The sequence below is a fragment of the Drosophila bipectinata genome, chromosome 3L, assembly GCF_030179905.1.
Source record: "Drosophila bipectinata strain 14024-0381.07 chromosome 3L, DbipHiC1v2, whole genome shotgun sequence".
NCBI classification, from domain to species: Eukaryota; Metazoa; Arthropoda; class Insecta; order Diptera; family Drosophilidae; genus Drosophila; species Drosophila bipectinata.
The window spans coordinates 20636615-20660749 of record NC_091738.1 but is presented as its reverse complement, the minus strand read 5'-3'; the positions used below and the strand labels follow the sequence as shown (position 1 = coordinate 20660749).

The 24135-nt window shown below is 40.1% G+C and overlaps 2 protein-coding genes and 2 long non-coding RNA genes across 4 annotated transcripts; 1 reads left to right on the top strand and 3 right to left on the bottom strand.

The window, feature by feature from the left end:
- Nucleotides 1–1505: 1505 nt before the first annotated feature.
- LOC108124211 (ras-related and estrogen-regulated growth inhibitor) lies at nt 1506–5543 on the top strand. The gene is made up of 3 exons (XM_017239797.3): nt 1506–2442; nt 4899–5029; nt 5085–5543. Exons 1-3 carry the CDS (start codon nt 2358–2360, stop codon nt 5487–5489), a joined length of 621 nt encoding a protein of 206 aa, XP_017095286.1. The 5' UTR covers nt 1506–2357; the 3' UTR covers nt 5490–5543.
- A 2493-nt stretch (nt 5544–8036) lies between these two features.
- LOC138926367 (uncharacterized) lies at nt 8037–9635 on the bottom strand. Its single transcript, XR_011442854.1, has 3 exons — nt 9448–9635; nt 8958–9384; nt 8037–8891 (listed from the first exon to the last, which is right to left on the bottom strand). It is a non-coding gene; the product is annotated as an uncharacterized lncRNA (long non-coding RNA).
- Nucleotides 9636–11013: 1378 nt separating this feature from the next.
- Nucleotides 11014–12705, bottom strand: LOC138926344 (uncharacterized). The gene is made up of 3 exons (XR_011442822.1): nt 12650–12705; nt 12155–12581; nt 11014–12072 (listed from the first exon to the last, which is right to left on the bottom strand). It is a non-coding gene; the product is annotated as an uncharacterized lncRNA (long non-coding RNA).
- Nucleotides 12706–13711: 1006 nt separating this feature from the next.
- Nucleotides 13712–17878, bottom strand: LOC122322267 (dynein heavy chain, cytoplasmic-like). Its single transcript, XM_043213974.2, is given in 5 exon segments — nt 13712–14091; nt 14152–15304; nt 15473–16873; nt 16931–17659; nt 17810–17878. Coding segments are annotated over 5 exon segments (3729 nt in total). The 3' UTR covers nt 13712–13714.
- Between the last annotated feature and the right edge of the window lie 6257 nt (nt 17879–24135).

The following is a 24135-nucleotide window of genomic DNA, read 5'->3' as shown; positions in this document are numbered from 1 at the left end:
GTCGTATCGACTTTTTACTGCAGTCTTTCATTTCAACGCCTTTTGACTAACTGTAAGTAACTTTTATTGAAAAGTGGGCGTGTCGATAACGCTTCCGACATCTAAATAAGAAGAATTTTATTTAAGAACTAGGACTTGAAATTTACAATTGTCATACAATTTTCCATTAATATGCTCTTAATTTTTTGCTAGAGATTTCATTTTTGAATATAATAAGTATCATATTCCCAATTTTTTCATCATATAAGACATAAGAAAAATAGATATATTATAAAAAATGCACATTAAAAAGTTGAAAAGGCAATTATATTTTAGTCATGGGCTTATAGTTGATAATATTATAAACACGCTTGGAATCACTCTTTAATCGCGCCTAAAAAAGGCGCAAAAGAAACTTTGATTTAATTTAAAAACTTTAGAATTCAAATAATTTACATCTGTAATACAGAGTCTGTATCCCATTGTACAGAGGGACGCGACTGTGACTTAAGAGTCGGCTGAAATATAACATAACATACTTTCAGGCGACTCCTAATGCCGGCTATTTATGCTACGAGTTATTATGCTTTTCCCAAGCTACCACACGTATTTACATTGCCAAGATTTTCCGGCAAACGAAATATTTTCTGTTTTTTGGACTGTCTGGAATCCATTTCAACCCTTAGGCGCAGACACACCCCCAACCGAATGGGATATCCACCGGGAACACAATACCGGAATAGACACACGTGCAGTGGAACACATTGTTGCAAGGGTGTTTTGTCTGTCTGGTGGGTTCTACTCCTATGTCTGATATGCATACAGATATGCAATAGACCATTCCTTAATGAACTAGAAAATATTGACCTAATATGCATAACTAAAAGGTCCTTAAAAAGTTGTTTACAAAAGGGGCGATGTTAGATAAACATAAAAACTATTCTCATGAGCATTTTGGTACGATAGATTTTAATTGTCTTAATATCCTTGTAGGTGCTAAGTAAAGGTTCTATTGTATATATTAACCAAATAAATATGTGTGATTTCATGGTTGCTTTTTTATTAAATGTCTTCCATACGTTTATCAGTTACTTCTCGCTTTGGTTACTAAGCCCCCTCTTATGGTAATTAATTAATTCCTATGCCTGGTGTATAAACCGAATAAATAATAGAAATTGTCTCCTACCAACCGCAAACACAGCTGCAGCTCTGCTGACTTGTTGAAGGGTTTTTTTAACCAAAAGGAATCCCTCCAGAAACAGTTGCGCCCATTTAGTTGCTCTCGCCCATCCCCAAAGCGCCAATTAAATTTAATTTAAGGCGACACTTGCTGGCAGCTACTCACAGATGCATTTGTCTTGCCGCCACGACAGGGGCCTCTTAGCCCCAGAAGAATAATGGTGATGAGGCCTTCGGGATCGAGAGAAAATTCCCCCGATCTCAAATGGATACAGATCGGCTATTTTCGATGCCACCGATTAGCCTATTGGCCGAATGAACACTTTTAACTTTAACCCTTTGCAGGGCGCGTGTCTGGGAATGGGATGGCTGCCGATCCTCCTCGATCCGATGCGGCGTCTCCGGCGATGGCTACTCTGCTCCGCGTCTCTCCGGACTTTCTATTTTTGGTCGGTGCTCAACAGCGCCAGCACACTCGCGAAAAGCAGAAGTCACGATTTGAACGGACGATCGCCACTCCGGCGTAGCACAGATTCCGCTCTTTCAGTAGAAATTCGTTTGCCGTGCAAAACGCACGGATGCGCCGGGCCTATACCCAATCGAAGAGATATAGATATAGACATAAAGTCGGACAGATAGAGTCGAGTTGGGAGAAAAGCAGTGAGAGGAAAACAAAAACAAAGGCAAAAAAAGTACAGAAAAAAAAGGAGAAAAGACACACTTCATCTGATCTGATCAGCGGACCGAGAAATACGCAAAAATTGATGGTTTAAATAAATAAATAAATGATTTTTCGGTGCCACACATGGCAAAGTGCAGTGCGCGTTTCACATGCGGATCAAGATTCCTGCTGTATCCATAATAAAAATGCCAAAATACCAAAGACACAAATTCACGAAATTATTTCGAAAATAACCTGCAGAAAACTCATTAATTTTCCAAAAGTCAAAAAACATAAATGTTCGTATCTCACGGCTGCGAAATCGTTGCTTTGTGGTGTAATTTTAAACGCATTTCTTGCGCTTGTTTTGACATTGAAACGAAACAACAATAACAATCGGAAAATTAAATTGGAGGAAACACACGGGTATACACCTGCCATAAGAACATCAGACTATCCTCAGGGCAGCAGAGCACTGCTCGGAGATCAGGAAAAATCGGAAAACTTTGGAATATCGGGTTCGAGTTGATCCAACAATATGACCACGCGTATTCGGCGTAAAAAGTCCACGCTCACGGAGTTGAAGATTGCCGTTGTTGGGGCGCCCAGTGTGGGCAAGAGCGGTAAGACCCCCAAAGATCATAGCAAGTGCCTTCCTTAGATTTTGCAACAAAAAAAATTAAACAATGGGAGCAACTGAAACAACAACAACAACCGAAACAGCAACAACTGTGGCAATAGCAATAGTGGCAGCGGCAGACGTATCCAATAGATACTTGTAGCATGGATGCCGAGCAACAACAGCAAATTAGTTGAGCAATCGCCGATTCGTGTATATTTAGACTTTTGTTTGTTTTGTTTATAAAGTGGCAGCACACACTTTCAGTTAGGAGAATAGTCCTAATCGGATTTTAATCGCATTGGAGTTTTTTAATGTTGAAGAGATCTTTGTACTCGAGACTAGTTATAGTTAAAGACTTTTAGTAGTTAACCAATTCTTTGAAGCAGCTCCTAAATGGATTTTATGGAAAATTATAAGATATTCATTACTTTTTGTATACAAATTTAAATTAATTTTTAGTTCGTTTTTAGATTTGTTAGAGAGTTATAACATTAAATATTTGGTATTTTTTATATTATTGTATTTTTTTTTAAGTTTAGTCCTTTGCTTAATTGTTCCCATTTAAAACCTCCTAAAGAATGTATTTTTTTGGCCACAACTGTGAATATAAAATGCAGATACTCTCAGACACGCACACTAATGCCGCCGAGAGTATCTGAGTGCGGCGGCTGGCTGGCACTTTGGCATTGCCTGCCGCCTTAATCGCTTTCCACCGTTTGATTTGACAAGCGGCTCTGGCCAAAGACCAGGCCATGCTCTAATTTATGACGGCCCATGAGCACATCCCATAGATCGGGCATGTGCAAGAGTATATAGATGGGGGCATGGGGCACGGATCATGGATCATTGGCATCAGTTGCATATTTCTTCGCTGCGAGCGACTTAGCGTAAATTGATGTTCCCTGTCAGGCATCACCTATTCCGGAAAGCCCCGAAATAATTTTAATTTGTAACATTTTGTAGGCCCCATTCGTGTCCCCTGTGGGGATGACGATGATGACGATGGAGGCTTTGGTGGAAAATTTATGCCCGCCATGCAATGCAACTGTCAACTTCGGGTTACACCTGCGTGCTGCATGTCGTCGCTAACAAATAGAGTGCAAAAAGATGAAAATTGTGTGGGGTGAGACCGCAGACAGTGGAGCCGCATTAATTATGACTGAATACGTGCTCTACTAATAAATATAATGAAAAATGTAAGACTTAAACCGAAAGGCTTGCAGCAAATCATTGGTGGGTGGTTTAGTGGGGCAAGAAGTAGGATCTGAGATTTGGATTTAGATAATATCTAGTATTCCAATCAAACAACCCCAAGAAAATGGAAAATGACAAATGCATATATGTTTAATAAATGTATTTATATACATTTAGTGTCATTCAGCCGCAATCTGCGACCAGAGACCACAGCAAATATTTAATTCGCGCGATAGTGTGTGTATGCTGTGTGGCAATTTAATCGCCCACAGCCCGGCGGACTCCGCCGCACACTCTGCCACACTGCCACACTTGTAGACCCGCGATAATACACACACAAGTGTGTGTATCCATGATGTGGACTCGATCAATGCCCAGCGGGCGGAGAAGACGCCACCATCATCCCCATTGCCACTCGGGCGTCGCGTCGTGCATCGAAATATTTAAACGTTGACCTCGTGGAAAATAAAAAAGAAAATTCGGAAAACATACATTTTTTTTTGGGAAAAAAGAGCACTGGCCAAATGTATGCGGTGCTGGGAAAATAAATGATGAAAATGTCGTTAAAAAGTCGCGAGCAAACCAAGGCAACCACGAGCCAAGCGGCTAAAAATCCACATTCGAAATTATAAACAGTCCAACTTATGTAAGGTGGATTTAGCTTAAGGTTTACCCTCATTTTAAAAAATGTTAAATCTAATATTTTAAAGAAACGCCTTTGAATTTTTAAGGTGTTTTGGTTAGAATGACGGGACAAGTTCTTGTATTTTCACTGTACATTGTCATTCCAGTTTCAAGTGGCGCCTGAGGTTTCAGTTCCCACTGCTGTTGTTGTTTTTAGCTGCGAGTTCAAAGCACTTGCATAGGAAATGACCAAAGACCGACCGGCCACAACAACCCTAGCCAGGACTCGCAGGAGGCCTACGAAGGACAGTTTTTGTTGTTTCGAGACACGCAACTTTAGGGCACGGCCCTGTGTTGCCGGGCACCGAGCCGAGTTTATTAACCCCACAAGTCGCGTTTTCCACCTGCCCCGCTTGTGCTCCTGCACTCGTCCAGCAATCCATTTTGGCAGCGCTACTCCAAGTTTCACGCTTGCTTAAGTGCTGACCCAAATCCGTTGCCCCGCACGAGGGTTGCTCGGGATCCGTCAGGAGGGCGTTACCCTGGTTTACACCTGATCCCGTTGATAGCGGTCCGGAGGCCGGACACTAAATTAAATTCATGTTACATAAATGGTTTTGGTATTTAATTTGATTGCAGCTTTAATTGTGCGTTTCTTGACGAAGCGTTACATCGGGGAGTACGATCACCAGACTGAGAATCGGTACAAGCACGAGGCCATGGTGGACGGGGAACCGGTGCTGTTCGAGATCCTCGACACCTGTCCCAAGGTGGGTATCTGTGAAAACAATTCGTTTCCCACTATAATTATGTTAATCGTTTCAGGCCGAAGACGAATACCCAAACGCAGCCGAACTTATTCAGTGGGCCGATGGCCTCCTACTGGTCTACTCCATTACAGATCGAAAGAGCTTCAACTACATACGCCGGGCCAAGTCCGATCTTCAGGCCGACACACCCGTCCAGTTGTGCGCCAACAAGGTGGACATGGTGCACCTGCGCCAGGTGAGCCGCGACGAGGGCGAAATCCTGGCCAAGGACTTTGAGTGCAAGTTCAGCGAGGTCTCCGCCGCAGACCACGTCGACCAGGTGGCCGAGGTCTTCAACGAGCTGTGCAAGGAGGTGCTCGCCTCCAAGCGGAAGTCCAAGCAGAGTCTTCTCGAGCGGATGCTCGGCGGCTCCCGCCCCTACAGCCGAGGGAAGAGCGACAGCAATTTGCCAAAAGACTGATAGCGACGGTGACTCTATATTGTAAATAAATGTACATTTTTCTAAAAAGTTGAACAGGATTGTTTCTTATTGGGTCAATTCCGCCGCCTCTTTAATAATGATTTTTTTTAAAAATATATAGTTATCTGTTATCTGTTCCTAGATAAAAACACAAAGTATAACTATTGGATTTAAAGACTACAAGAATAAAACTAACATTTTTAATTATTATACCCGGTACAGCCACCGCCACAGCCACAGACGGGAATCAAACCAAAAGAGTGCCAGGTATCCAAAAACCAGTCCAGCCCAAATACATTCCACAAACTTAACTATGGCAGTCCTTTTTAGGCATTTTTTTTGTAATATTTTTATTTTTATTCGACAGCCAATACATAACTTCGAAGCATTGCTATACCAATTATAATATTCTCAAAATTTGTTGCAAAAATTATGGCTTTCTTTGTAGAGGAATGAAACATTTTTTCCTCACGGAATTGGAAATGTGAAATGAATTTGAAAAATGACCCACATGAGACACTTCTTCTCTGGTAAAACTCCATTCTCAATTCGTCAATGCTTGTGTTGAAAGTCTGGGACTGAAACCAGATATCATTGTTGTATCGTTCCACGACACACAGACAAGCCCCATGCCACATAGGCATAGAATGTGTCCAGAAGAATGCTATTTTACTTTTTTTGAACAAGCGTTCTTGATCAAATAGAGTTTGTTCATTGTCTGGATTCTGCGTATTAAAAGCAAGATTAGAAATAATTTCGTACTTGTCTCTGTCAGACAAAAGGTTGGATTTGCCAGGCCCACTACAAAATTCCTGTATTGTCATTTTATTAAAATCGATGACTTTTAGTAAATTCTCTGTATGATCTTGGGAATCATTAGTCTGTATCCACTTCTCCATTATATCAAAACGTTGAGTTTCAGGAACAATGTGTGAAATATTTCGTAGAAATTCCTCAAAACAGCTAAACCCAAGTCTGAACAAATTTTGAATATCTACTTGTATGAAGGAACGATGCTCAAAAATCTGAAAAAAAAAATGTTTATGTTTATATGTTACTCATAAAAGATAAAAGTTTTCAAAAATATGTGTTTCAAAAATATAAAGACATTTACAATGCAATCAGTTACTTCATAACTCGAAAACCGTATTACTGGAGAAAGTTTGTGGAACCGGTTAACATTCGATTTAAAATGTACCTTGATAATTTTCAACAAGAACTCCTCATTGTTAAGAAGGTAAAACACCTCAAAAAATTCAATTAACCCAACCGAATCCACGCCGTATACTTTTTTCTTAAGGAGATCAGTGCACAACTCTTCGACTTCTCGAATAAGCCACATGTTCGCGCACATGATAATATCCAATAATTCAGAATAAGTGAGATTTTGGAAAGGCTCATCATTTTCCGTGTATATAAAATTGAGGATGATTTCAAAAACTTGCGGAGTCGTGTCACCCAAAAGCACTTGGCTCGTTTCTGCACCGTCGTTTAAAAACACCTTTTCGAAGAACTCCGAGGCACAAGCTAGGACAAATCTGTGGCATTCAAATTTCGTATCGTCAACTTGGATGCAAATATCCGAAAAAAGCCTTAAACCAAGAAATTCTGTTGAGCGGGTTTTCCTGAAATTAAATTACAAAAAAAATGTTAGGCACTTTTCCTATACATGTCCAAAGGAACTCTCACCAGGATATGATATTCATTTTGTCCCAGAACATAAAAAACAGACTGTTTATTCAACAACAATAGAATCTTAAATGAGGCATACAATTTAAATCTTGATGAAATACAAGTTCATCTTTACAGTTGAGGGGAGTAAAATAGTGTTTATTAAAATAAATTAATGTAATTCAAGCAAAAGTAAGCCTAATTTTTCCTTTTGCAATGTTCTTTCCACTAATATGAATGTGTTAATATTTTGACAAAAGTTATTCGCCAAAAGAAAGTTTTGTTAAAATTTTTACATACAAATGTAACTTCATGAAGGTTATTATTTTTTTTTATCTGTAAACAACGACAATATGACTAATTGGGATTCTCTCGTATTGTACTGAAGTAATTATTCACGAATGAATGTACATCTTTGGTTAGTTCCATCCGTTCAATTAAAGCTACTATAAATAATCTAGAAAAGCTATATTCGAGTAATTCAACTTTATGATACCCGACACTCCTTTAACTACTATCATTATATTCATTAAGGCTTAATTTTTAATCTAACTAACCCGTTAAAAGAGTAACTGTTGAAGTAGCGAATTTATACCATATCATAGATTGTTACTAAATAATTTTGACGCATACTTTTGGGTGTTTCAGAAGAAACATTTGAAAATATCCCTAAGGGCAGCAGAATAAAGTCTATAACTCTTTAATTTGGGTGAATTTTATTTGTTTAGGTATAAATTATACATTGAAGTACATGGTACACACATAGTTTGGACTTCAAAAATCAAAGTCGTAAATTCCCTGAGACCCACGCGCCCATACAAAAAGACGGTCTTAATAAACTTTGAACAAAATGATCAATAAGATATGATATAAAAATTTTAGACACTTACTTTATACATTATTGTCATATTATAATTATATTGACTTATGGTGATTATACGCTTATTTAATTTCGAGCAAAATGAGCAAATGAGTTTACACTTTTAGATTAATTTAATTAAATTATTTTATATATTTTTAGAAACGAAACTTTGATAAAGATATCTCATTTTAGCATCCGAGATTTTTGATTTCTCCCGCTAGCAAATCTAACGCTTTTTTAATATTCGGGCTATTTCCACCAAATATAAAAGTTTTTGGTGTGCATATAAAGTACATAAGTTCATGGCCGATATTGGTCGTAAATAAATGAGAGTTAACTAGCATTCTCGGAGTCTGATTAAACTTGGTCTTCAATTCCTCTTCGCTTATTGTAAAGGTGTCGGACCTGAGCCAAGTAACAAAATCGTTCCTTCCAACAATGCAAATATCATTTTCGTGCCAATGACACATGGAGTGTATCCAAAAGAATGCTAGTTGACGTATTTTAAATAATAGATTTTGGTTATCAAGAACTTCATCGTATTCAGGACTTTTCATGTTTAGTGCTATTTGAGAAATTATATTATACTTGGTAATATCAGTTAAAATTTTGGACTTTCCAGGACCGTTTCGAAAGTCGTTCAATGACATTTTCGTAAAATCTATGGCGTCTAGTAAGGTGGCATTCATATATTCGTCAAAAAGTTTATCTGGAAGACAGTGGCTGATAAACCATTTCTCAACCATTTCAAAACGTTCTCGTTCGGGGAAAATGTGCAAAGTACTTTGAATGAATTTCTTAAAACAGTTAAACTCCAAATCATACAATTTCTCGATGTCCATGCTGTCCGCCCAACGGGTTTGAAGAATCTTAAATTAAAACAAATAAATATCATATACAAAAATGGTAGATTCCACTAAGAAATACTTCCTTACCTTAATAATCTCAGCCAAAAAAATTGTATTCTCAAGTTGGTAAAATATTTCGTAGTATTCTATTAAAGACTTTGATTCCATGTTGACCAGTTCTTTTTTAAGGATATCAGTGCAAATATTCTCCAATTCGCATATCTGCCACATATTTGAGCATTTCAAAATTTTCAAAAGTATACTATAATCGAGTATTTCTATGGGCTTATTATTCTCGGTGTATACAAAATTAAGAATAACTTCAATAACTTCAGGTGTCGTGCCCTCCATACGATATTCCTTCGACTCGAAGTCTTTTTGTAGAAACATGTTTTTGAAGAAATCCGACACACGAGCAAGTGCATATTTATGGCATTTGAATTTGGATTCCCCAACCAGAATGGATATATCCGAAAAAATACCAGATTCAAGTATTTCTAAAGCTCGTTTCTTACTGAGGTAAGAGGGAAACTTTTATTGATTTGCCCACCAGATAGAAAGTGTATATGATACTTACCAAGATAAACAGCTCATTTTATTTTATTAATTTAATTTCCACTGCCTAACTATTGAATTGAGAAGCATCACTGTCTTACTGTATCCCACTGGTCCGAGCTAGTACGATTTTATTATAAACTAAGGAACGGTTACTCATTTTCGGATATAAATTTACACATAAATAAATCCAGAGAAGTGTTTTAAAATGATATATACATATGATTGTGACTTGTACAGCTCATAAAAAACTCAAAATTTTTAATTTACGACTGATTTAACGTTATTTTTATACCCTTGATGAGGGTGTGCACTAAAATCGACACGTCCGACCCTATAAAATATATAAACATTATAATGATTACCTCCCCCGGCTGATTAGATTTTTGTTATCAAGAACTGCATTGTATTCCGAAAAATGACTTTTCATTTTTAGTGCAATTTGAGAAATTATATTATACTTGGAAATATATATGAAATATTTCGTATATATTTCCTGTGTTATAAGAAATAGATTTAAAAATTTATTTCAGGATTAAGGCCGCTCCGGATCGGCCAAATGATGAGCGATATACATATCGATATATATATACATATATACAAATCCGAGTGATCGGAACTTAATACATTGATATGATTTTAATGCCTTAGTATTAATAACGAATATACCGTGTGTGTTCGGAGCTCGAGCAAAGAAATTTCCTATTTCCTATGTTTTTTCGTGCGGAGCGATTCTACTCAAAGTTGACAAATTGCTAAATAACCAAATTAAAATTATTATTTTTTATTTTAAGTTTACATAATTTGATCGTTTCTAATTTTGGCCCCTAAGCTTCGTATTGATAATTTTTACCACACGTTGCGCCTAGTACCAAAACATGAAGTTGGGACAGAAACCGATTCCATTTGAAAGTACTGAAAAAAATATAAGTTAACAGATAACAGATAGAGCTTTATTTTATTACAATATTTCTAATAGCCTTACCTTACCTTAGTTAGCTCCTCCATTTTTGTATTATTTTTCTCCTCCTCCTTTTTGTTGATCAGGTCAATTGCTTCCTTAAATTCTGTTAATAATTACTTCCAGATCCAAATGCATGCAACTGCATGTAATTAGGATTCTTAAAGTGCGTCTTCTTCTCTGGATAAATAAAAGTCACAATCATTGTATTTGAAATACCTCGGGGATAGTGTTCTCCAATCACTCTTCTCCCGAGTGTAGTCCTTCTTGTTGAAACATTTTTTTAAAAAACTCTGAGGCACGGGCTAGCATAAATCGGTGGCGATTTTAAGTCCTCGAAGAGAATGCAAATATCAGAAAAAAGACCCGGGTTACCCGTTATAAGCTTGAAATTAAGAAAAATACTACATGACAAATATTTACCAAGACTTGAAGCCCATTATATTTTCAAAGTTTTAGTGCGGACTTAGAGGCTTGCAAAAGCAAAATGATTATTCATTATTCGTATTATGTGCTGCAAGTTCACATACCATATACCAACTTTCTGTAATCTAAAGTCAGTACAATGAGTGAGTCACACTGGAAATGCTTGGAAGTATACAATAATATCCATATTTTTAGTGCTTTTAAATACATTTAATAAAATTTTTTTTTTTAACTTTATGCATTTTTAATTTTAATTACAAGTTAACAATTAATACTATGAATGTATGATATTTTGTTATACTCAAAGAATTAAATCTATGTGCTTAAAGCTTAATATCTCCAGATTATTATGACTTCAAAAATTTAATATTCAGAGTCAGAACCGCTTGCGACCATGGCATTTAACGCGACCCACACCTGAATCAGGAGTGTCTTAAAACAAAAGAAATCCTGTAAGTTTAGATTGACTATATCCTTTTTTCAATTCAGTTTATCTTATAATTCTATCTTCTAAAAATTAAGGTCCTTCAAATAATTTGAGAACTTTTGAATACGAATTTTGCTTTCGTGGTTATAAGCATTGTTCTGAATATTTGAGAATATAACATTATTGATTTTTTCAATAATATTAGAATTGCTATGTTCAAAAATAATAATAGTATGTAGTGATTTTTCTATGAAAAATTGTCCATGGGAATATGGGATACAACTCATATTCGGTGTTAATATTTTCTTACATAACTTTAATAAATCCGTATCGTTTACAGTACCTACCATTGACGCTATCTGTGGGCTTACTTGTTCACGTCGATATAATACACGTGTAAAGTCTGTTGGAACAATTATGCACGACCAATAACGGGGTCTCAAACCGAAATTCTCGTTTAAAAAGGAATCCGCTTTTTTCACTATTAGCCCCCGGCTCAATGCATCGTAAAATTTATTGGTGCTTTTAAGTGCGATTTCAGAAATTATTTCGTACTTTTCATTATCAGCCAAGAGATTTGATTTTCCTGGTCCGTCCCGAAACTCTTGAATTGTCATTTTCATAAAATCAATGGTACTTAACATGGACTGATGTTCTCTTAAGGAACTATATTGAAAAACCTTGTTTTTTAAAATCCAACTTTCAACCATCGCAAAGCGTTTACTTTCGGGGAAAATGTGCGAAGTGTTCCGAACGAATTCGTTGAAACAATCAAAGCCTAGTTCGAAGACCTTTAATGAAGTTGCGTCAGAAACCGATTGCTTTTCAAGGAGCTAAAAATAAATTTAAAAAAACAATACATTTCAAGACAAAAGTGCTGAGCTAAGTTTCTATTACGAGGCTAAGACGATTTACCTTAATAATCTCATTCAAAAAACTCTTGTTATTTAGTAGGTAAAATATAGCATACATTTCTACCAAGATTTCCGGTTTCATTTTTTGTGCTTCTTTTCTAAGAAGGTCTATGCAAATTTCTTCAACTTCACTTATTAGCCACATATTCGCGTTCTGCAGAACTTTCACTAATGTTGTATAATCAAGGCCCGTCAAGAGCTCTGTCTTCTCTGTGTAAATAAAATTCCGAATAATTTGAAACACTGTAGAGGTCGTGTCCTCCAAACGCACTACTCCCGTGTCTATACCATCTCTTTGAAACATTTTTTCAAAAAATTCTGAAGCACGGGCCAGCATAAATCGGTGACAAGGAAATTTTACGTCCTCAACAAGAATAAAAATATCGCAAAAGAGACCAGTCTTAAGCATTTCAACTCCCCGATTTTTCCTGAAATATGTAAAAGGTTATCCATAATATGCATATATTATTAAAAATTGGAATATACAAATATTTACCAGGAATCGAAATTCATTTTTTATCTCTGGTATATACTCCGAAGTCGTAGACGTTCAAAACCAAACTGAATCATTTTTATTGGAAAAAATAAAATGACTAGGTGTTACAATTAAGGCTAGAAGAATAGTAGTAAGGATTCATTAATAAAAAAAAATGTTTAACCTTTAAGCTACATAAGAATTTATTTAGCTCTTTTGCTATATGAAGTCTTTGGAAAACCGTGAATAGTTAAAAATTAAAACTTACTGCATTTATGTATTTAAGTATACAAAATATTGTTAGTTATAATTACTTTTTGTGTAAACGGTTTATTATTTCCTATTTTGCTGCTTAAGACTGTTTAACTGATAGAACTTCTGGTTATCAGTTTAAACAATTATTATGACCCAATCTAATCGTCAATTTAATCGCAAAATCTTATCATAATTTCAATATCCGGTGACTCACTATTTCTTCTTCGGTTTACAAGACGTATTATTGGTTTTATATATTTATTTGAAACTAATTTTAATGAGGAAAATTTTCAAAATATGTATAAAATAATCATTTTATACTTTGGTAGCAATCAGCATTTAACAGTCTCACTTTGCAAAGCTTTTTTTTAAAGCTTTAGTTCAAATACATACAGTGGCGCCCCCATACATTTTTTGTCCGAACTTAAGTATAAAGCTTAATATTTATATTTAATAAATTTCCACATAAATTTTTATATTATACTTTTTTCACCACCATTATTTCAAAAGAAGAAAATATTTTGTTTTATGAATTATTTTTATGCTATTTTTATGAACAGCCAAAATGTTTAATTAACATTTAAATGTTAAATTTTAAATTTTCTCACTGAAAAGAAATGTTGGAAAAAATTTCTATTGATTGGTGCTGAAAATTGAAATATGAAAGAAAACAAATTTTGGAAAAATATTTTATTATAAATGTATTTTATTATCTTATTATTAATTTATATATTTACAATTATTTACAATTATATATTACAATTACTAAAACTAAATTAAAAACTAATTAAATCTAACCTAAGCCCAGAACAAAGACAAGGACCACATCCTTCAGGTGGGCGGATTGCAAGCGCCTACGAACTGGATGCGCTCCAGGGACACCCAGGCTTGGTCGCTGGCCCGGTAGAAGCCCTTGTGCTCCACAAGCTGTCGCAGGAAGGAGATCACACGCTGTGTGCCGTAGCTGTCCATGTCCGGGAGATTGATTTCATCGCAGAAGAGCACCAGCCACTTGCCGATCTGAACGGGCGAGAGCACCACTCCGTTGGGGGTCTTGCGGTACTCGCAGTAGTGGTCGAAGGTCTTGAGCAGCAGCTCCGGCGTGGTGGCCGACGAGAAGTTCAAGCCCACCACTTCCATGTCCGGCAGGGCGCGAAGAGCCGAGAACAGGGTCATGGTCTTACCGGAGCCAGGCGGTCCGCAGAGCACTGAAACGAAAAGTTATGAAAGGCATCCCACGATTGTACTATGAAGAAGTCTAAGCTCACCCAATGGCTTGTGCTCCGCCAGCCAGGTGTAGAGAAGCGACTCGTGGCGCACGGTGTCCAGCGTGGGCACCACAATGTCCGGCGAGGCCACCTTGTGTGTTTCCACCTCGATGATTGGCACCTTGTTGCTCCAGGGCACCCATTCGCCGTTCATGCTCACCTCGAAGTCAATAATCGGAGCACCTGCCGCTCCTGGTAGGGGAACGGTGGTCACACTCCTCACAAAGTCGCCGAGGTCAGTGCGCACCTTGAGCTTGGCGTCGCCAGCGAACGATCAGAGGACCGAATACACTAGAGCCTTGGGAATGTAGTGCTCGAGCTGGTCGGCGGAGCACGGGAAGTCCGGGTGCTGGGAGTTGAAGTTCAAGACGTTCCTGGCCGACTGGTTCAGCATGGAGAACAGGGAGCTGAGGGCGCGCAGACGGGTGAAGTCCATGATGTGCTCCTGGTCCATGGCGTACTCCAGAGTCCGCACCACGATGCCGTCGGCGGATAAGAAGGGCTGAAGCAATAGGGCAATGTCTCGCTGCACCTGGAGCGAGGGTGAGACCTCCTCCTCCTTGTCCTTCGCGGGCTTGATGACGCCCACAAAGTCCTCGTCGCCGTCTTCCAGCGGAATGCTCCGCAGTCGCGACAAATAGTTTTCGAATATCATCTCCGTGGAGAGGACATCCTCCGAGAACCAGACCATGCCGCAACGGGACACTGTGGCCAGCGTGGCGAACTTCAGATCCTGCACCTCAAACATCACCCGGACATTGGGGGGCAGGGAAAGACGCTCTCCGTTGGGGAGAGTCAGGAGCTTGTTGTCGTCCAGCACGGAGTTGAGGTTCTCCACCCATTCGGGATCCACGTCGCCATCGAATATGATCCACTGCCGCTTGTTGATCTCGCCGCGCACATTGTCGATGATCTTGCGCAGAATGTGGGTGAACAAGCCATCGGTCCATTCGCGGGTGTTCGGATCCAGGACACCGTAAAGGGCCTCCTTCGAAATGGCCTTCGGGTCAATCACATGAGCCACGCCTTCAACGCCCTCGAAGCGCTCCAGGGCTTTGAGAAGGGTTCTCCAGGCGGTGGACTTGCCGGACCCAGATGGACCGACCATCATCAGGCCGTGGTTCAGATTGGAGATCTGGTACAGTTGCAGCACCTGGGGGGAAGGAAGGGGTTGTCAGTAAGTACGAGGAGCTCTCGATGTGGACTAGTTACTTTGTCCACTCAGGTGGAGCCGAGTCCCTGTTTGATTAGTAAGCATGTGTGGATCGAATGGTTATGAAGTGAGTTAAGAGTACTGGCTACAGGCTGGCGCCCATCTTACTTTCTCCATCCAGGCGGCGCCCTGCTCGTCGCCCTCGCCGCAGACCAGATAGTCCTCCTGGCACACCTTGCGAATCTCCTCCTTCAGCCCCTTCATTTCGGCACGGGTGTAGCCCACATTCGGGAACACATCGCTGAGGAGCGAGAAGAGCAGTGGAATGTCCTCGGCCACCAACTTGGGCACCATTGTCTCGCACACCGACTGGATGAGGATCTCCTGCTCCGGCTGGTTCTCGGCCACCGAGGCCTCGTCGATGTTCTCGTCGCCGCGCTGCTTCATCTGCTCCTTGATCTTCATGATGCGGTCGCGCTTCACGTTTCCGGCCGAGATCAGCACGGACTTCAGAGCACGCAACCCAAAGTCGTAGTGGCTCTGGTTGGAGAGCTGCTCGTCGCAGAGCTTGAAGAAGGGCACGATCTTGCAGGCCAGTTTCTCGGCGGAGCGGAAGCCCTGCGAGAAGAGCATCACCTCGGCAATCAGCTGGCGGTCCGGCGTGGTCATGGCCAGCGAGCGGAAGAGCTTCTTCAAGTTGTCCGGCAGATTGGAGCGACCGGCGTATCCAGGGTTCATGGTGATGAAAATTGCCATGTCCGGCGAGACGCGGACCTGCTTGCCCACCAGCTCCACCGAGATGCTCTCCTTGTTGCTGTCCATCTCGTACTTCAACGCCTCCTGGATGGTTTGGATCTGCTGCGAGCAGGCGGAGAGCATGCGCTCCTCCAGTCGATTGAACTCGTCGAAGCATCCCCAGGCGCCCACCTGGCACAAGCCGACAAAGATTCGGCCCATGGCCTGGAAGTCGAACGTCTCATCGCAATTGAAGACCAGAACGAAGCGACCTAGCTGGTTGCCCAAAGCCTTCACGGACTCGGTTTTTCCTGTGCCTGCCGGTCCGAACGGAGAACCTCCCAGCCGAGATTCCAGAGCCTGGGTCATGGTCAGATAGCAGCGATCCGTTAGAGGGGTCTGCACCAATCGATCTTGCACCCCCAAGTACTCGAAGCCGTAGAAGAAGCGAGCGTTCGCCATGTGGATGGTCAGCTGCTGCAGCACCTCCGTCTGGCGGGGATCGAAGTAGAAGCGCATCTCGCACAGCCACTGGAAGGATTTGGGGGAAGTCACGCCATTGGTGATCAGTCGGCGAGTCACCGTGCGCTTGTGCACAAACTCGTTGATCAAGTGCTCCAGCTTGCGGCGGCGCAGGGGAGGCTGCTCCTGCAGAACAGAGTCTGCCAGAACATTCAGAGTGCTCTCCACGTTGCCGAGGACGCGCTGCATGGGCTTGGCGTTGTTGTTCTCGGACGCCTGCTGCAGGGCTGTCTCAACATCCTCAGACCAGAGAATCTGGGCGGCCAGGACCACGATCTGGGCCTGGTACTTGTCGCACCACTCCATGTAAGCCTGCAAAAAACAAAACCATGGAAGAATAACAAAGGATTACATCAGAAACAAACCCACCTGTGGGTCGATCTTTCCGTCGCGGAACTGCTTGATGTCCTGCACGGCCTGGGCCAGAAGAGAGGCCAGCGTGAAGCGCATCTGCTTCTCCACAAGCGACAGCCACTCATTGATCTTGGGGTGCTCCACCGTGGACACTGGGTTAATGAAGTGCACCTCCTCGCCCTCGCGCGACGATATGCCCAGGATCACATTGTTCTCCTCGTTCAGGAGGATGGCGGCCACGCCGGCAAACATCTTCTTGAAGTGCTTCTGCAGCCGGGCGATGTTCTTGCTGTTGCCGATGATTTCCAGCAGATCCTCGTCTCCCACGAAGTAGAATCGCGGGAACGAGGTTCTCTCGCGCTCCAGATACTCTCCCAGGGCCTTCTGGATCTTGCCCAGCAGATCGGCCAGGGACCGCTGGACTGCTGGGATGTTCAAAACGTCCATGACCTTGGGCGACTTGGTCACCTTCTTCATCAGTCCAAGGAACTCGGAGCTGATGCTCTGGAAACGAGAGATCTCCACGGGGAGCAGAGTCTTGATGTCAGCGCTTCCCGAGAATATGCCCTCGAGGTACACCCAGCGCCTCTGCACGTCGATCCAAACATCGAAAAGGGCGTTGATCCTGTTCAGCTTCTCCTCCCAGGTCAGGGCCTCCTCCTCGAAGACCTTGTAGTACGGTGACAGCTTCATGGCGGCGACCGAGTTTATGTGCTCCTTCACCTTGTTGAACAGATCGTCCCACTTTTCAACCGTTCCAGACAAATAGAGCTTTCAATTGATCTCGTTTTAAGCATATTATTTTTAATTCTGGAATAATATGTTTCACATAAATAATTACAACAAAATAGGAAAAATACAACAGCAACAGGGTATAACTAGGAACATTCTCACATCCACATCCCACCAGGGTGGCGGCGTTTCCGGCGGAGGAGAAGGTGGCATGCGAGGATCGTGGGGCATATTTGCAGCAACTGCCACCGCTGATTCCACGATCCCAAAACTATTCAAACGTGAGTCTAAAATTATAAAGATCTATAATTATAAAAGATACTTTGGGTATGTTGGGGAACGAAATGTTTGGAGCCGCGATGTTATGTGAAATTGGGAACAGTACGCGGTTATATAAAATAAAAAATAAACTCGAAAATATAAACTCGCTAAGCAAATTTTGAAATTATCCAAATATAGATGGCCCAGGAGAAGGATAGAGAAAATCGCTTGGAATTGTTTGCTAATGTGTCGGATGCAATTGAGACAGTCTGATTGGGTCCTGGGCTTCCGATTAGGCCGCCGCCTTGGCAACGGGTGATAGATAATCCTTCAGGTGGGTCGAAACAATTTATGCGATTCGCCTACAAAATCTCTTGATATTTCGAACTTCTTCAATACATTTTTATACTCTCGATAATTTAAAGCAGAGGTCGGCACGGCCCTATCTCGGGGGCATAGGAAATTTCTCTGCCCGAGCTCTGCCACACACACACAGTATACATGTGTGAAACGTCATGCACACAGCCTACTTTCTGCTATTCGTTACTAACACTAATGCGGTAAAATCATATCAATGTATTGGGGTGCCGATCCCTGATTTAAAGCAACAAATCAGCTATTAAACAAAACCACACGGCAATTCGAACTAATCGGCGTCGAGCCCTCGACAATTCAAGGTTTAAAAGAAAAATGGGAAAATGATTGTAAGAACCTTTCTCTATGCTCAAGCTACGTGGCTATTTATCACGCAGTTCAGCGCGCAGTGGTCTTGAAAAGGGTCGAGCGACTAAAGTCGATATAAGTCGAGCGACAAAATCCCATAGCTACCATATAACTGAATGATAGGATGTTCCCAACTTCCATGTTTTTATACCCTTGCAGAGGGTATTATAATTTTGTCCAAAAGTGTGCAACGCAGTGAAGGAGACATCTCCGACCCTATAAAGTATATATATTCTTGATCAGGATCACCTCCTGAGTTGATATGAGCATGTCCGTCTGTCCGTCTGTCTGTCCGTCTGTCTGTCTGTCCGTTTCTACGCGAACTAGTCTCTCAGTTTTGAAGCTATCGTCTTGAAACTTTGCACACACCCTTCTTTCCTTTGCACGCAGTATATAAGTCGGAACGGCCGGGATCGCCCGACTATATCCTATAGCTGCCATATAACTGATTGATCGGAAATGACCCAACTTTCGTGTTTTTGAAGATAGAAAGCTGAAACTTAATACAGATTCTATTTTTGGCCAGTTGATCCAACCTACTAAATTTCATTAGGATCGGCCGACTATATCCTATAGCTGCCATATAACTGAACGATCGGAAATGACCCAACTTTCGTGTTTTTGAAGATAGAAAGCTGAAACTTAATACAGATTCTATTTTTGGCCAGTTGATCCAACCTACTAAATTTCATTAGGATCGGCCGACTATATCCTATAGCTGCCATATAACTGAACGATCGGAAATGACCCAACTTTCGTGTTTTTGAAGATAGAAAGCTGAAACTTAATACAGATTCTATTTTTGGCCAGTTGATCCAACCTACTAAATTTCATTAGGATCGGCCGACTATATCCTATAGCTGCCATATAACTGAACGATCGGAAATGGTCGTTGGTAGAAATATCAACTTTCGTATTTTTGAAGATAGAAGTTTGGGACTTTTTTTAGATTTTTTATTTTAGTTAATTAGTTTTATTATGATGTAATCATAAGGATCGGCCAACTATATCCGATGTTTGCGATATATATCCGGTTTTAACTGCAAGGGTATATAAACTTCGGCTCCGCCCGAAGTTAGCTTTCCTTTCTTGTTTTATGATAGAATTTTTACTTTATACAGATTCTACTTTTTGCCAATTGATCCGATCTACCAAATTGCATAGCGATCGGGCGACTATATCTTATAGCTGCAATATAACTGAACGATAGGAAAAGTATTTGGGGAAAATACCAACTTTGGTATTTTTCAAGATAGAAGCTTGAAACTTTTTTTATTGTAATAAATTTGTTATATTATAATATTCTTATAAGGATCGGCCATGCAAATCCAATGTTTGCGATATATATCCGGTATAATCTGCAATTTAATAGGACATTTAATATGAACATTTAATATGAAAAGCGTCCGGGATCCGAAAAGGTTGAGTACTATGTCACTATGTGTTACTAAGGAATGCCCGGAATCATATCCAGGAAAGACTCCATCATCGACGTCCTTACTTCTTTTAATATAAGAGTTTTAAAATGAAAAATTGCGAACTGAATAAAATTTCCCTTCAAAACCATTCTGTTTTGGCATAGAACCTTTTGCTTTAGAAAAGTGTGGAATATGGAAGACGATTGATGATTCCCTATCTAGGCATCGACCTCTGGCACCTTTTTCCTGAACCCCAAGCTCTTGACAAACTTCCGCTTTGGGGGAGCGTGTGCACGACATTTAATTAGCCAAAGTCAACAAGTGCTCGAATGAAGCGTGTAAATCTACTTAAGACTGGGGCTCACGCATACCAGAAAAATGCATCCAATTTAAAGATACTCAAAATATAAAAACATTAAAATGGGATATAACTAGTTGTTAATTAATAAGACCAATTAAGTTGGTTAGAAATGCTCTGTAATGCTAATGAGATAATTTGGTTATTTGTTTTTTTCAGTGCAAAAGGTAAGTAGCGTGAGTTACAAACTTCGGAATCGGCTCACATTGGACATTGTTGACATTGCATCAGCTCTCTTTCTGGCTATTCGATCTGTTTGTCCAGTTAAAACCAAAATATTGACACTGACCGACTCATGAATGGGAACAATGATGCGCAGAATCTGGCCCAAATCGACTTAACTCAACTCAAGTCTATGGATTTCGATACGATCGCGTGCCGCGTGCTCGGTGCCGATCGATGTGCAATCATTATCGCTCATACGCCCCGTCGGACAAGCCGAGCTAACCACATGGCTGAGGGGGAAAAAAGCCAGACATGGCGGCTGTTTGGCAACTGCTAATGGGAAATTATATACACGATTTTCTTGCAATTGTTTAACAACATTGATGGCTTGTGGCATGAAATCTCACAGGTTCTCTCCTCGTACCTATAAGTTTGTTTACCTAATTAGTTTCGCATTTAAAATTCTAATTCTAATTTATGTTCGAAAGTGGTCTTGGTATTTTAGCCCTTGGCTACCGCAGTGCAGCACTTATCTGGACCAGGTGTCGTTCGTTCGTCTCGGATGCCGAGTTGCTTGAACTGTTTAACAAATGTGCAGCTGGCCCCGTGGCCGTAATTGTCTGGGCCAATTGGTGCTGTAATAGTTTTTAATTATGGACTTGTGATAAACGGAAAGTTCTGGAACTTGTCTTGAAACAAGTATTGTGGGTCAAACAAAAAGGATTTTCGGAAAATCTGCAGAAAATAAGGACCATGTCTATGACAATCAAACTATAAATTATAAAATCTATTTATAGATGCAGCTCTCACGCCCCTAAATATTCATAAGACCAGCTGGTGCAACAAACATGCAAAGCATGGTCTGGAGGGACACCGCCTCCCCCGACCACCCCGCCGGACAAAACCTGTACTCAAACTCTAATTAGTACGATAACTATTGCTTTCTTGATTATAAATACTCGATCATTTAAATTAGAATTGGCCAACAGGTGCACTGGTGCTCTGGCCAAGAGCCCGTGTAGTGCTCAGTGGGTTGGCTAACGGTTTGGCTGCAAGATATTCACACCTCCAGCATCGGCGGTTCCAGTCCCAGGTTTTCAGATTTTCAGAATTAGTATCTTTTAAAAGTTCAAGACTCGAGTTTCCATTGCAATTAATTGGCACGAAAATGGCGGAGCCAAAGCCAAAGCCAAAAGCAGAGTTTGGCCATGCTAGCTGTAAGTCATTGACTTTGATTTTCGATTAAGCCAAAGCCAAATATCAAATACCAACTGGTCTCAGACATGTTCTAGTTAATTCCTTTGGCTACTGTCAAAGCCAAGCTCCAGCTAACCTTGGCTTTTATATTTTGTTGTCTTTCGGTTTTTATGCGGCTTTAATTAGCCAAATTTGAAATGTTGCGGCGGCTGTAAATGAAACGTGTTTGCGCTCTCGGCACTGCCACTGCCACTGTTTTTATTGCTTATTGTTTTTATTTTCTTCTTGGCTGTGTAAAACACAAAAAAAAAAAAAAAAAACAAAACCTTAACAATTAATGAAAAGTGTTTAATTGCAAAGTGCATTGGGCTTCCGGCAATTAGACGGACGCCGGACGGTTCAACAAACCCGTGCCCGCCCCTGCTACTTTTCGTCCCAGAGCGTTTCCTGCAACCCTAACCCATTTGCTCAGTGACCTTGACAGAAGACGAAAGAACTTTATGCCAATGGGCCAACTGGCACGTAAGCCACTCCACTTGAATCAAGTGCAAATGTTTGTCCAAGCCAAATACGATACAAAGTGGCTTAAGCCAGGCTTGTAGCCTTTAAAGTCTGACCCAAATCGGTGAGAAAAGTGCCGAATTAAAATTCAAAAATTAGAAAAAGTATGGAAATCTCGATTGTTACGAAGACACCTAAAAATAAAGGCCAGGAATGTCTAGGGTTATTACAACCCTACTTTAAACCTAGTACCTCCTAAATATTCCAGAAATTAAATCTACGAAAGGAAATTCCCAAGGTATAGACAGTCCACTTTGATGATTGGCACACCTGCGAGGGGATATTAAGTTTGATACATCTGTCCCTTATCGTTCCGATTTTATATTAATATCATTATAATTGAGAGGCAATGTGGGCGTTCCCACGAGTCCACTCCATATCGCCTACATCCGATCGGATCGAATGCCGCTAATTGCCGCTGTTGCTGGCCGCTGCTGCTGCTGCTATTCTAAACTATTAGCACATTCAATTTCAATTCACAGAGCCAATTATTATATCACAATAAACCCGTACTCATAGCCGTAGTTGTATTGTAATTGGCATATGATAAATCCGCTCAGGTGTTATTTATTTATCGCATTCGCATTTTTTTCCTTTCCACACTTAATATGCTGAGGTAGGTCATGTTTTCAAACGGCTGTCGCTCTTGATAATCAACGAAAATAAATTGCTAAATATTAATCAAAATCTTGAAGACCGAAAATTGACGAGATTAAGGCGAAGTAGTAAGAAAAGAACAGTTCTAACAAATAGTAATTACAGCTTGCTCATGTGTAATTAAGACTAATTACTGGAGCTCGCTAATTAAAATAAATTGGCAAACGTTGAGAGACTAGAATAGAATAAAATATTTCCATCACAGGCCCCTTTCCAATTGTTAATCATGACTAAAGGATCTCTGGCAAGTCAAGGTGTACTCTGTCTCTCCAACAAAAAGAAAAAAATTCAACAAAAAATCATTGTCAATGGCTGGGGGCGTTTTATTTTTTAAGTGCCACGGCCCCGCCCTCAAGTTTAGTTCCTTTTCGCAGTCGACTTTGAGTTTAAACGATTTCAACTTTATTTATGCAGAAATTGCTTGAATTGCGAATACATATAAATTGATAGATATATATTTAATAAGATACATATATGTATGCACGTTCTATGCACCATTCGTGTTAATAATCTTTTGTATTAATTCATTGTAATTGTCGTGTTCATTTTTGCAGAACCAATAAAGCCTGGCTTGGGGACCAACTGCGCTTATACCTTACATCTATTATATGTATAGTTTCAACTTTAATTTTCGATTAAAGAATGCATATAGTTTGGCTAATTGCTTGCACTAATGTTAACACTTGGTTGGCTTCCGATCAAATGGCAATTACCTCGAACAATAACAATAAAACTTCAAACACTTGATATATTTATAGATTAAGACTTTTGATTTAGGTTACGGTTTAGTTTGTAATACTCTGGTCCATGGGTTTGATTATTTAAAACATCGATATAGATTCTCCTTTATATGTATATCTTTGAATTCAAGATTTATCTCAAATTCTTTATTTATATATATTTTAGTACAAGTATATATTTAAGTTAGTATAGGTTTTAAAATTGTAAACAAGTGTTCCCTTCCGTGTCATAAAATATTCCCTAAACAGATTCAGACTTCATAGTTGCTAAATTGCCAAAGAAATCATATGAAAATAAGAAAACCAAAGAGTAATTATTTTTCAATTGCATTTTTAATTTTATTAATACACAAAACTTAAATAAAATAATAATGTTTAAACTCTACATACCTACAATACAATACGTAA